Source organism: Lycium ferocissimum, chromosome 9, assembly GCF_029784015.1.
Source record: "Lycium ferocissimum isolate CSIRO_LF1 chromosome 9, AGI_CSIRO_Lferr_CH_V1, whole genome shotgun sequence".
NCBI classification, from domain to species: domain Eukaryota; kingdom Viridiplantae; phylum Streptophyta; class Magnoliopsida; order Solanales; family Solanaceae; genus Lycium; species Lycium ferocissimum.
Genome location: NC_081350.1, coordinates 37,889,665 through 37,903,681, shown reverse-complemented (window position 1 = coordinate 37,903,681; position 14,017 = coordinate 37,889,665). Strand labels below are relative to the sequence as shown.

Below are 14,017 nucleotides of genomic sequence, written 5' to 3'. Positions count from 1 at the left end.
TAACATCAAGTAATGTTAACTTAGTACAAACATATCCAAGATATAAAATCTATGAGTTCTTATAATAAACGAGCGACCTCAAGTTAATATATAGTAATAATTAGATTCACAGTCAAATATTTATTATTATTTAGTGAATTTCTTAATACATATACATGATCGTAGAAGGTACTAGGTTCAATGAACCATTAGATACATTGCAGATTCTTCTTTGGCTACAAAAGTACTGTTCAAACTGAATAGAGTAACTCTTGCAATAGCCGGTTACAAATTGAATTTATGGTATGCAAAATTATTACGCGGTAGTGTATTTAATTTGAATCTATAAAGATTATATGCAACATATCATGTCATTGCCACGGAGCTTTTACGACCATTGAATGTGTCGTACATGTGTCAAAGATAGAACTCATGGTTAAGAGCTAAAGAGTATTTCAAAACCCAATACTTTTTCAGTCTTTTTCCATATAATATGCCTTTAGACACAACCCAAAAGTCGAATTTATATATAGCTGTAGAATTTCTTTTTGTTTTCCATTAGCATAACAGCTACCCCCACCATGGGTGGACATATGAAGCTACTTTACCTCATTGGATGAAAAATAAAATTGCACTCACTGACAATAGTTGTACACTTAGTATCACTTAATAAGATAAAGGGCGGCCGCTCATGCGAGATTAATCGTTTTTTTGAGCCGGAGCAATGAACCTATACGAATAAGAGCAATGAACCAATATGAAGCGGCCCATTTCGTACCAGAAAAGTCTATATATGAACAAGAATTATGGTTGTCGGTGGAGGTGGTTTTCATTTACAAGCATGTTGTAGTATCAATTAAGACAAAGGATAGGCTGATTTGACATTGTGACTTTATTCTGATTGTCAGTCGAGGTGGTTTTCGTTTACCAGCATGTGTGTGGTCTAAATTCTTACGATAGAGTCTTTGTGGTCCTAATAGTAAACATCTACAAGCGTTCGTGTGTGTCGCGTGTGTGTTCATACAAGTCCGATCGCCTAATGCAACGTCTTAGTAAACCTTCCCATTGTATCATTTTGTGTTATAGCTAGTGTAATTTATTACAGACGCTCTATGCTCAGTCTGAATAATTTTTAATTAATTATAGAAAAAATAAATCCATACATATTAATCATGTCCAAAGAACCGGATTTGAACTTGTGATACGAAGATTGTAGTACTATTCAGGGGAGTAGATAAGCTAGTTCCTTTAGATGTATATTTGGCAAATCAACATTAAATCCATTTAAAACTTACGAATACAAACAAATAGTGCGCCCCTCGACTAAAATTGTCATTTCATGTGAATTTTAGCTGTGAGGTTGTTGACACAACATGGTCATCATCGCAATTATATAGATTTCTATACAATATATATATATATATATAGCGATAAGTTTCACCTTTTCATACCATATGATGCGTTAAAAAAATTCAAGATAATCCATGGTCCAAAAAAATAAGGCATTTGTCAAACAAGTAATAGTAATACGGTACAAACGCAGATTTGTTGATAATGTTCATTATTATGCATTAACAAGTAATTTTGGTAGATCTGGTGATCTTAGGCCTGTACAAATTATTTTTGATTTGAACTATGGATTTATTTAATCTCAAAATTGCGTAGGAATATGATCAGTACGCCGCATAAGCTCATATGTGTCTTTTTCATGTTATCGACACACTGTAAAGTCACATTCATTCTTTTGGCCTCCAAATTAATCAAAGAGAGAGATGTCACTTTCATTGTACTCGACAGACAATAAATTAATAACTATATTAGTACATAATAATGGAGTATAGGAAAGATTAAAGTTTAAAAACTAGTAAAGATAAAAATAGATTTTGTGTTTGCCTAAATTTTATTGAGCAGAGTTACCTGATAATTATGTCAATAAGAGACTGCACGTTTTTTGATAAAATAATTAAGATGCAAGCAAAATTGTCCAACGCCATCTTTATATAAAAATAAAAAAAAATAAAAAAAATCATGGGGTACAACAACTCTGAAGAGAATGGGTTCATAATAGAGGCGAAGCTAGGGGCATGTAGGGGTTCATCAATCCCTTTCGGGATATTACATTATATATACACGTTTAATTACATATATATATATATATATATATATATATATATATATATATATATATATATATATATATATATATATTTCTTAGCTTTTCCGGATTTTTTTAATTTATATTTTATTTTTCTTAGATTTTCCGGATTTTTTTAATTTATATTTTAAATTCTCTTAAAAAAATTGACTTGGTTGTTGATTCATGCATGATAGCTAGAAAAACACGTGCATTCTATAGCATGGAATCTTAAGAAGGCATATTCTTGTTTGAAACCGAATATAAAATACTATATATACAATAAAAGAGCACAAAAGGAACCTGTCCAATTATCATCCTAGATTTAGAAAAAAGCAAATCAAAGGATGCAAAAGAAGGAAATGGACAACATAAGAAAATCAACAAACTTCATGCCTACCGTATTATTGTTATTTTATACATACAGACGCAGAATATATGCTTAGCTGTTTCCCACTGCTTTCATGACCAAACATTCTTCCTTAATAAAATGTTTTAATCAATATAATTAGTAATGCACTCAGAGATGAATAAAGTATTTTTAGTTTGTGCGTTTTGAATTAAAAAAAAAAAAGGAGTAATTATTGGGTTTTAAATATATTATTTAAATATTTTTAAAAAATCTTAATATACAAACACAAGATTTTGATCAAATTTATGCTATTGAATTATGTTGAATCCATAATTTTCTCTGTAACTTGCCTCTGCATATACAAGTAAATCATCCAAGAACACTACAACAAGCAACCTCTATAAAAAGAGGCAAATTTAATACGAGTTTTGCGGGTCCAACTGAATTCATTTTCTTCGATTCGAATTATGTATGTATATATAGAAAAATTAAGTATATTTACAGATAATAAAATTATCTTCTTTCTGAATCCATGACTCTAAATTTGTAGTTCGTCTCGGATTGTATGCATGATTGGAAACAATAAGTCATACGATAATATGTTTTTGGAATATCCTTTTTCAATGGTTAAGTGGCAGATTAAATATTAAGAGAAGAAAAATAAAGAACAAAAAAATGGTTCTTTTTCCTAAAATCTCTGATAATTTAGTTTCATGTGCGAAAGTATGTGCCATTGAAGGAAAAGAATACTGAAAATGTGCCAACATTGAGTGGTTCATAGGTGAAAGGCATAAACGAATAAAATGGAAGGGGGTGATTTTCTTTCGAAATTTTTATGAATCTATACACCAATAATAGTATAAACATTTTCTTACCATAAATTCAGAATAATTCAACTAGTTATATATCATATGATTTATTCTCTTTTTCAGATACTGCACCGATCGATTATCTACATTTTCACAAAACGAATTTGCACCACTCCCTTTTACAAACGTTCTCCTCTTTTTGGTTTAAGAAAATAAATCAGGTTTTTTTTTTCTTTCAATTTTCTAAAAAAGTGCTTTAGGAAAACGATGGATCCTTGGATATTTTCATGGCATCTTTCTATTTCTTTCTTTTTATAGATTGACATGTTGTTTATATGCCCTCCATATGTTTTGATACTAGAAGAAAAAGTCAATTTTGTGATAAAAATCAGAGTAAAACCCCACTTACAGTCTTGAAAATAAAATTCGGGCACCTAACGTTTATACCAAATCACATTATGTTATTATGTGGTTAAGTAATAAATTAAGATAAAAAAATATTAATTAAATATAAACATGACTCAATGCGAGTAAGTATTTACCATAAACTTTTAACTATAGTAAGATCTCTCTATCTATATACTAACATTTTACTATAAGAAGATTTTCTCTAGATTTGATATTTATGTTATACTATTTTTACGTATTTTTATAACAGTTTTTTTGCATATAATAACAACATTCATTGGTATATTAGTATAGAAATCATGTTCTAAAATTACTTTTCTACAACAACCTTAGGTTGTCTTTTTTATTATTATTCTTATTATTATTATTATTCATTCGGTGTCCAGTAAGACTCATTTAAGGGGTAAGCGGTCCTTAACAAGATTTTTTCTATATCCATGTTCTAACCCAAGACCTTTGATTAAGGGTGGACATATTCTATCGATCCCACCACACCCCTTGTTGGTTGCATTCAATCATTAAATTACTACGATACTGGAATCTACTAAACTAAACTACACTTATAGATTTATTCCATTAAACTTGAAAGAATTTAATTTTTAAGATATTCTAACATATATGCCTTAAGAGTTTTAATCTTTGTGAGTAATTAGTTTATAAATTTATTAATAATATATTAACTTTTTACTCTAAGTAAGTATAAAGAAAATCTGATCAATCAAATTCAGATTTCCATCGAGCAAAACAAAACCGCACCTCAGACTAGTCTATTAAATCCAGACCGTTTTTTAAAAAAAATCAACATTATTTTTTTTTTTAATTACGTTTCTCATACAGTGGGGTCCAGTGGTGTGTCATAATTGAACTATGTGGGTCCAACATAGGAAAAAAGAAAAAAAAAAAAAAAGCAAAGAAGGCACCATGAACGGTGTCGACATGCTGCCGGCTAGTGAATGAATGAAGAAAGAAATAGAAGAAGCAACAAGAAAATGTCTTACATTAAATTAAAATTGAATAATAAAGTAATTAAAAGGACATGTTATGAGGACTTATTGTTGTAACCTTTTGCACGATAAAATTAGCCCACTCGGCCTTTCCCTTCATGGAAGGTAACATCTAACTGCTATGTCTCCAACCGCTTGTTGCTTCAACTCGGCAAAGTTACATATTTTCCCGCATTATCTTCTGTACCCTTACCCTGCGTTTTAGAAAAGTACATTTTAAATGCATTCGAACGCAAAGTGATCTCTCAGTGCGGCGTAAGCGAACAACTTTCTTAATTCTGTAAGCAAGCGCTATTATTTTGTTAGAGTTCTTTAGTAAATACTTTGTTTTGTGTCTTTTTTGTAATTGGTGAACTTTTTAGATCGCAATTTAAAATTTCTTTTTGAGCAAACTGAAATTTTTATGACAAAACGTTTGATCACGATCTAAAATGATGACAGTCTAATGCTTTTTCTATAAGGTGGAGACATATATAAGCAAGCATCGGACCTGAATCTAATGTTGTCCGAAATGATAATTTTTCAAGGGCTATAGTTGCATGATTTTAAAAATAAATATCAAATCTAAATGAGTAAAATTGGAAATTCTTATAAATCAGCCTTTGTTGAGTTCCAAATCGGTGATAGATTGGGGACTTGGTCCGTTATATAGTTCCATACAATTCTCAATAAATGAACTAGCTTGAGTTAGAGTCAATATTTATTTTTTAAAATCATATTTTCCACCATAAAATTGCAAAGATACATTTTATATGTTCTTTTTCAGATAAAACATTTAAATTTATCCCTCGATTATTGAGTTCTACTTAACTACGTCATTCAAAGTTGCTACAGAAAAGAAAAGAAAAATAGAGAAAGCATTATCGTTTACTTTCGTATCATATTCGTGCTTCTTTGCTGACAACAGTGACAAATAGTTTTCACAGGAAAATAGAAAAGCGTTGCCGCTCAATTATATACTCATCACTTACGTATTAGCTTACGCAACGAGGGTTAGTGCCAACATGGATTCCTTCTGTTGAGTTGGAGGCGCATTCGAATTAATATATAATAATAATTAAATTTGTGATTAAATATTTGTAGATATTTGATAAATTTTAGTATGTATTTATATATATATAATTTAAATAAAAGCTACTGAATTTTCGTGAATATGCAAAACCTCTTCTAAATTCGTCCATAATTAATGGTTTACTGTTGTATTCTGGAGGATGATTTGTTGGAAAGTTCTTTCAAATAGCCTCGTTTCCTTTTTCCGCCGCCCCCCAGCCCCACCGCAACTCCTTTCTTCTTTTAGTGGCATAAAACTCGTGTATAATAGTATACATAATAATCATTAATTCTAATTGAAATTTAAACATGAGTAAGTGGTTTATCCTTGCAATTTCACTTTTTATACTTTTAGGTCTTGTCATAAAAAAATTTCTCGATTGACAGAACATTCCGCTACCGATATCTGAAAAAAAAAAAAAAAACTTTCACGATGGAGATTTTTCAAATGATAATAAAGTTTATCATTCTATTTATTTGCAGAATCGAGCTTTGATTTGTCCTTACCTCAGATTAATAGTGGAAGAATCATACACATTCCGCCCCAACTTTCTGCAGTAATTATTCTTTGTTCAATTTAATTTAAATAATTTCTAAATGCTTACTTACTATCTAGAAGAATTAAATCATTATTTATGATTTTTTTTTTTGGCTTCCCTCTTTGTGTCCAGTGTTTATATTGGGGCTTGACAAAATTCAAATTTGTGCAGAAAAATCTCACGTTGAGCGTAAAACGCTCCCTAACAAATACGACTGAGTATTCAGCAAAGCTCGAACCCGAAACCTGTGGATAAAGGTCTCACATTGAAAGGTAAATTAGTCCCTAACAGAAGCGACCCCATACCCGGCAGGACTCGAACCATAGACCTCTAGTTAAGGGTCCCTCATCATAGGCGAAGTCAGCATTTGAAGCTTACAACAATAATAACAATAACATACGCAGTGAAATTCCACATAGTGGGTCTTGGGAAGGTAGAGAGTACGCAGATCATTTGAAGCTTATGGGTTCAAATTTCTACTCCTTTTAAGTTACTCGTTTGAACATGTTCAATGAATTCCTTAAGACATATACAAGTTTGAACCAAGGTTAATGGTTTTGGCGAACCCTTAACCTATATCAGTCCCATATTTGAAAGTAAAACGCTCCTAATAAAGACGATTTCATATCCAATAAGGCTGGAACGCGAAACTTCTTAGTAAGAATAAATAAGTACTTACCGGTCTACAAAAATTCTTATCGGCAAATATTACTCTCTCCGTTTCAATTTATGTGACACCTTTTGAATTACGAGATTCAAATAAGTGTTTCTTTTACCATAATTTTTTTATAGTCTTTGAAATATTTTGAAATGTCAATTATTATGACTTTCAGTACTTTTTACCTAGTCTTCAAGTATGTAATTTTTATTTCAAGAAACTTAAAGATTCACGATCAAAATTAAATTGGTTGACTCTTGAAATTCGAACTGTGCCGCGGGAAGCATTTATGATTAACCAAGCTTAAACCATGGTTGTCAATTGTTTTTAGTTTTCATTTCCTACACGCAGTTTCCTTTCCCCGCAAAAACACACACACACACACACCAACGCACCAGCACACCAACACACGTATGTGTACAGAGTTAGCAGCCACATACATAATCACTACTATACTATGTCCCTACACACATATATAATACTCACACATGTTCCCATTTTTCTCTCTTTTTCCTCACAACAATAATACTAATAATCTCCTCATTTCTCTTGCTTACTCTCTCCCTACCCTTCATTGTTGGCGGCACACAATCAAGAAAATAAAAAGCCCTAGAAAAAAAACCCTTTTCTCTCTGCAAAAAAAGATTTTAAGCACAAAATCCAATCTTTTTAAAGGTATTGTCTTGGATCTATTACCTCTTTTTCAATTTGGGTCTCTCTCATTTTATGTTCTTGCAGCTTTTTTTGTGTCAAGATTCAATTATCTTTTTATGTGGGTGTTCTTGATTTCTTATATGTTTTCTCAATTGAGTGTCTCTTTTTACAAACTAGGTATCTCTGATTTTATTGTTTTGCAGCTCTTTTTTTTTTTTTTGTGTCAAGATTTAATTTTTTTATGTGGTTGTTAGTGATTGCTTATATGTTTTCTTATTGAGCCCCTTAATCAATTTTTTTTTTTTTTTTTTTTTTTTTGGGTCTCTCTGATTTTATTGTTTTGCAGCTTTTTTTTTTTGCAAGTTTTTTTTTTTTTTTTTAGTTTTTTGGGTGTTCTTGATTGGTTATATGTTTTCTATATTGAGCCCTTGTAATCACTAGTTTTACCAAAATTCTGTCTTGGGGTGTTTCTTTTTGTTGATATGTTGTCTGTTGCGATTGCTTTAGTGTTAATTCAATGATTTGTTGATTGAGAGCTGTAATTATCAATTCCTTTTAAGAGAAAAAAAGATTGTTTAGCCCTAATTTACTTTTTTCTGTCTCTAGAATTGTTCTGTGTTTTAAACAAAATTGAATCTTTTAAGGTAATTTTCAGATCTATCTTTTCTGTTTCTAACTGTGTTTTAAGGTTTGTTCTAATTTTGTACAAGATTTGTTTTTTTATTAACAGGCTGCTTTACTTAATAGAAAGTGTTTTATTAATTTAGCGCTGTATTCACCATCTGTTATAAAAGAAATTAAGCCTTTCTCTCACTCTCTCTAAAAATAGATTAAATTTTGCTCAAAATCCAATATTGGAAGGTGTTTTATTGATGTTTAAGGTTTTGCAAAACTTTTTCCTGTAAGATTTGGTATTTCTGTATGCTCATGATTTGCTTGACTTAATACTTTACTTTTGTTAATTGAGCTCTGCAAGCGCCAGTTGTTGTAAAAGAAGAAGACGGAAATTGTAGCTGAAACTGAATAACTGGATTGAATTCTTGATGATGCAGTTTAAGAGCCAGTTTGGATTAGCTGAAAAAAGTGGCTTTTAAGCACAAGTGCTTAAAGTACTTTTTAAATACTAAAAGTTATTTTATAAATAAGCAGTTACGTGTTTGGATAAAAGTGCTTAAAGGGTTTTTAGAAGTAAGGGTAGTATTGAAATTAACAGAAAATATAAGGGATAAAAGGGTAAAGTTGTTGGTCAAACCAAAATGGCTTTTAAGCCAAAAAAAAATAAGTTGGGGTTGAGCAACTTCTTGGTTTTGGCTTGTTTTAAGCACTTTTTAACTTGATTTAAGCTGTTTTCTATTTTTGCCAAACACTCAAATAAGTTAAAAATGGCTTATAAGCTGGTTTGACCAACTTATAAGCCAATCCAAACGGGCTCTAAAGCTAGTATCTATGTGAAGATTTACTCCTGATTTTTCTGTTTTTAGTTGGATGTGGTCATCTTTCAGACTTTCACAAGTTGGGTCTTGAAAGATTTCATTATGTCGTAAATCAATACCATGATCTCTTGGAACACCCTGTGATCACCAGCTTTATTTCTGAACGATGGAGGTGGATATTGTGGTTGAATCTGTAATCATCGAATTGAGTTCTTGATGTATAGTTAAAAGCTAGTATAAGTGTGAGATTTACTACTAGATTTTTTATTTTTTTTAATTTTTTTTTATAGCTAGATTAGATATATTCTTAAAGTTGGATATTGCGAAGTTGATGTTTTTATGCTGCAAATTTTTCCTTCTGATATTTGTTATAGTTCATCTGATCTGTATATCAGTTATATGATTTATTGCTCCTTTTTTGCCTCCTCATAGGCCTTTATCAAGTATCTTTATGCTGTCTTGTTTAATGAGATAGGAACGGAGCACGAAAAGGAATTGGGCATCAAGTATTCTGGTCAGGTCTATGAACTCGGAGAAAACAGGACTCACATAATGGATTAACAAAAAGGTACATTTAGCTACATTATTCAGCTGTATTTAGAGGATGATTGATCTGATGAAAAACTATCAATCTTTATATGCTCTGAACATTTATATGATTAAAGATGACATTTGGACGTTTTTAATTATAATATATAATACGGATAAAAGATACAAGTGATTTCAATGGAAATTAGTGAATGGTGAAGAGTTAAAAAAAAAATCTGCAGTCTCTCCAAGAAGAAAACTGAGCTACATTTGGAACAATCTAAAAAGAAAAGTGAGACAATTTCTTGGACTAAATATCTGTTAGAACTCATTTGTTTTCTATTTAAAAAAGAATATCTGTTAGGACTAACCCCCTGTTGGATGGTTATTCCCCGTGGTTCATGAATGTATGGTTTTCTATGAAACCATGTTTGTTTTCATTGTTCTTAAAATTATGTGGTATGGTGTTGTAAATCCGTGGTTCATTCCATGGTCATATAACCATGAAAAGTCCCAGCTTTTGTAATGGTTTTTTCGTGGTTACGTATTTTATTTCCCCATTTTTCCCTCACCCTCCACCACACCACCCCCACCCTACCACTCAACCTACCCCACCCCCACCTCCCACCCCTCTACCACCCATCCCAGCCTACCACCCACCACCCACTACCCCCACCTAACCCCACCCCACAACCACTCACCCCCACCCTACCGCCCACTACCCCCACCCTCATCCCACAACCACGCACCTCACACCCACCATCCCCACCCACTACCCCACCCTCATCCCACAACCACCCACCTCACACCACTCACCCCTTCACCACCCCATCCCACCCCACCCTCATCCCACAACCACCCACCTCACATCACTTACCTCTCCACCACCTCCACCCACTACCCCACCCTCGTCCCACAACCACCCACCTCACACCACTCACCCCTCCACCACTCCCACCACCCACCCAATGACCACTCCCACCCACCACCTACTTATTCTTTAAAGTTCCTGATTTATCCTTTACCTGAGTTTTATCGATAAATATAAACTAATTTTATAATTAAGAGTTAAGGGTATTTTAGTAAACTTACAAGTTATTATACAATACAATACAGTCAAACCAAAGAATACAAATGTTATTAAACCACAACAAATAATACAGTCTATCCAAATATTGTGTTCATTAATACAGTACAATACAATACAACACCATACTGTACCATACCATACTGTACATTAATGAGCCGTGTGAAACAACCATCCAAATAGGGGTTAAAGAAATTATTCAGCCTTAATATAAGAGACCCCTTCTAATGAAACGAATCATTGTTGATTAACCCACCTCCTCTCTCTCTCTCTCTGTGTTAATTTTTTTTCCTTTGACATTTGACTTAGTACAGGATACCATACTTCAAGCAAGAATTTCCATGGCTATGTGTGGCTCAAAGAAGCAAAGAACTAGCTAAAAAAGAATATTACATTTATACCAACTTCATTTTATCATTTGATTTTTGCCTTGCTTCCTCGTTGAATTATGGACTTGTATATTATAAGTTCTTATTAGACATACGTACTAAAGTGCAGCTGCTTAGTCGCAAAGAAGAAAAAGGTTTAGCTCCAACGATGTTGCTAAAAGAAGCATTTGTTTGGAACTGCTCAGAGCTTTTTGCTAAATGTATGGAGACCATGTAGACCATATGGATAGAAAGCTACAAAATAGAAGAGGGGGGTTTTTAAAATTTTCAGAGTTAGAGCACAGAATCTTGCATTTACAGAGGGGAAAGTTAATTTAAAAATGTCTACTATTTCCAAATAGCTTATTTCTGCCCAATAAATTATTTTGATCTCTTTGGTTCTATTCTGCTCTTGATGTGATATCTTTTTTTTTTTTTGGGACCTAAAATTTGCTTATTATTGTAACTCGATCTAGTGCAGGATGTTGGCTTGTCATGATTTTGCATCAGAGATTTTGATTTTGCACAAAGTTTTACTTCCTTGCTGCTGATCATAAGTTGGAGTAAAATTTGCTTGCTAATGGATCGAAAGGATACTTCAGGATTCGTAAGCGGGGGTCCGATGTGCTCTTGTAGACACATCTAACCCTAGTTTTAACACTAACTTTTCTTAAGCCCGGAAGTCAGGCTGACTGTTCTTTTTCAATTGAGATTTGGTTCAAATAGGAGTTTTTTGTACCAGCTACATTAGCTTATGGATCCCAGATTCCGCTATGTGGGGTTTACTGTGAACCCTCAGTTAAATGCATTCAAGAATCTTGGCAAATCTTATTGTGCTGATACCACCTTACGGCTTGATTCAATTGGCTCTTCAGTTCCTTCCATCCCTGCCCCAAAAGGAATCAAACGGAAATGGAGCTCAGTTGGTGGATCTAATGATCAGCAAATCGGTTCATCTTTGTGTCTACGGTTAGGCCATTCGTCAAGTTCCTCGGATAGCAAGGGGAGCTCAGGCGCTGCGTGCACTTCAATGTCTTCAGCAAGAGATCAAAATGATGAAGGGTCCTCGATGGACCTTGACTTGGACTTTAGTCTCCATCTTGGTAACGAGAAGATTCCAAGCACTAGAAAGTCTGCTCACCCTGATTCAAAGAAACTCGCCAAAGGGCTTGCAGTTGATCTGGAACTAAGTCTCTCTAGTGGTGCGGCTGAATCTGATGTTACTACTGTTCATTTGCTCTCCACTTCACCACAAAGTATCATGAAGGCGCCACAGGCGATAGCTGGAGCTTTTCACACTGAGGAAGCATCAACAGCGATACATTGGAAGACTAGCAACATTTTCCATCCATTGCAAACTCCACAGGAAAATGAGTCTAGTTACTTATTGAACCAGGCTGCAACAGAAATCAAGCAAGCTCCAGTCTCAGTCTCACCCGATTTGTCGTCAAGTATAATCACAAATTCAAAAAGCTCAGTCACCTGTACTTCCGGGTTAACACAACAGCAGCAGCAGCGTAGCAGTAGTACTAAACAATGTCAGTTCAAGGGATGTGTAAAAGGAGCAAGAGGTGCTTCCGGCCTTTGCATTGCCCACGGTGGTGGCCGCAGGTGTCAGAAACTAGGCTGTCACAAGGGAGCCGAGGGTCGGACTGCATTTTGCAAAGCCCACGGGGGTGGTCGTCGGTGTGAATTTCTAGGCTGTACAAAGAGTGCGGAAGGACGCACCGACTTTTGCATTGCTCATGGAGGCGGACGGCGTTGCAGTCAAGAAGGATGCAGCCGTGCTGCCAGAGGGAAATCTGGATTATGCATTCGACATGGTGGGGGGAAAAGATGCCAGAAAGAGGGATGCACCAAAAGTGCAGAAGGACTTTCTGGTCTCTGCATTTCACATGGTGGGGGCCGCCGCTGTCAGTACCCCGAGTGCACTAAAGGAGCTCAAGGAAGTACTATGTTTTGCAAGGCACATGGTGGTGGTAAGCGTTGCACCTTTGAAGGTTGCAATAAGGGGGCAGAAGGGAGCACACCTTTCTGTAAGGGTCATGGTGGTGGGAAAAGATGTTCATTCCAAGGAGGTGGGCGCTGCCCGAAGAGTGTTCATGGGGGGACTCTCTTCTGCGTGGCCCATGGCGGCGGGAAAAGATGTGCTGTGCCAGAGTGTACCAAGAGTGCAAGGGGAAGAACTGATTTTTGTGTACGTCATGGTGGTGGAAAAAGATGCAAAATCGAAGGCTGTGGGAAAAGTGCTCAGGGAAGCACTGATTTCTGCAAAGCCCATGGCGGAGGGAAGAGATGCTTGTGGGGTCAGCCTGATTCTGAATTTGGCCAAGGTGAAGACGGTCCTTGTAACTCATTCGCTAGAGGGAAGACTGGACTTTGTGCATCTCATGGTGCTCTCGTGCAAGACAAACGCGTTCATGGCGGTGCCACTCTTGGATCTATGGTCCTGGATGTACCACCAACCCAGCCCGAGAAGATGAAGGGGATCGTCAACGTGGAAGACATCTGTTTTGATGTCATGAAAATGCAGAGTAGTCGTATGACATCTGACATGAAATGTCTTGGATTTAACCAACCGAATATTCCAGTCGGAGACAGCTCATCATCAGTTTCTGAAGGAAGGGTGCATGGAGGAAGTATAATGGCATTGCTGGCAGGCGGATCTGGCCGTACCTCAAATAGCACCAAGGGAACAGTTACTGGAACCGAGCCCGGGAGTTCTTTCGCAGTTTCTAAGAAGTGGATTTAAGATGTATAGCCTTGCACCGCTATGTCTGTCTTTTTCATTTTAGTTTCTCGACTCTTTTCTTATCTTAAGTGGGTTTGAAATGGAACTTCGTACAGTTAAAATGTATGTGTCAATAAGGGGAAACCCACAAAATTAGCCTTGTGAAGGCTGGGTCATTGGTCTTTGTACATAGCTTTTTTCATGTAACATTTGGTCATGTGAATATCTCATGGAGTATGTGAACTTGTGATGGTGCACCTTTTAGTAGCTTCTCATTCTGGAA

The 14,017-nt window shown here is 34.9% G+C and overlaps 1 protein-coding gene across 4 annotated transcripts; it reads left to right on the top strand.

Moving 5' to 3' along the window:
* Positions 1-7,445: 7,445 nt before the first annotated feature.
* LOC132030605 (uncharacterized) lies at positions 7,446-14,017 on the top strand. Of its 4 annotated transcripts, none has more exons than XM_059420303.1 (3): positions 7,446-7,608; positions 9,496-9,588; positions 11,485-14,017. In XM_059420303.1, exon 3 carries the CDS (start codon positions 11,758-11,760, stop codon positions 13,753-13,755), a length of 1,998 nt encoding a protein of 665 aa, XP_059276286.1. In that variant the 5' UTR covers positions 7,446-7,608; positions 9,496-9,588; positions 11,485-11,757; the 3' UTR covers positions 13,756-14,017. The 4 variants fall into 4 exon arrangements, with proteins under 4 accessions (XP_059276286.1, XP_059276289.1, XP_059276287.1 ...); XM_059420306.1 differs by having other exon boundaries at positions 11,480-14,017; XM_059420304.1 differs by having other exon boundaries at positions 9,453-9,588.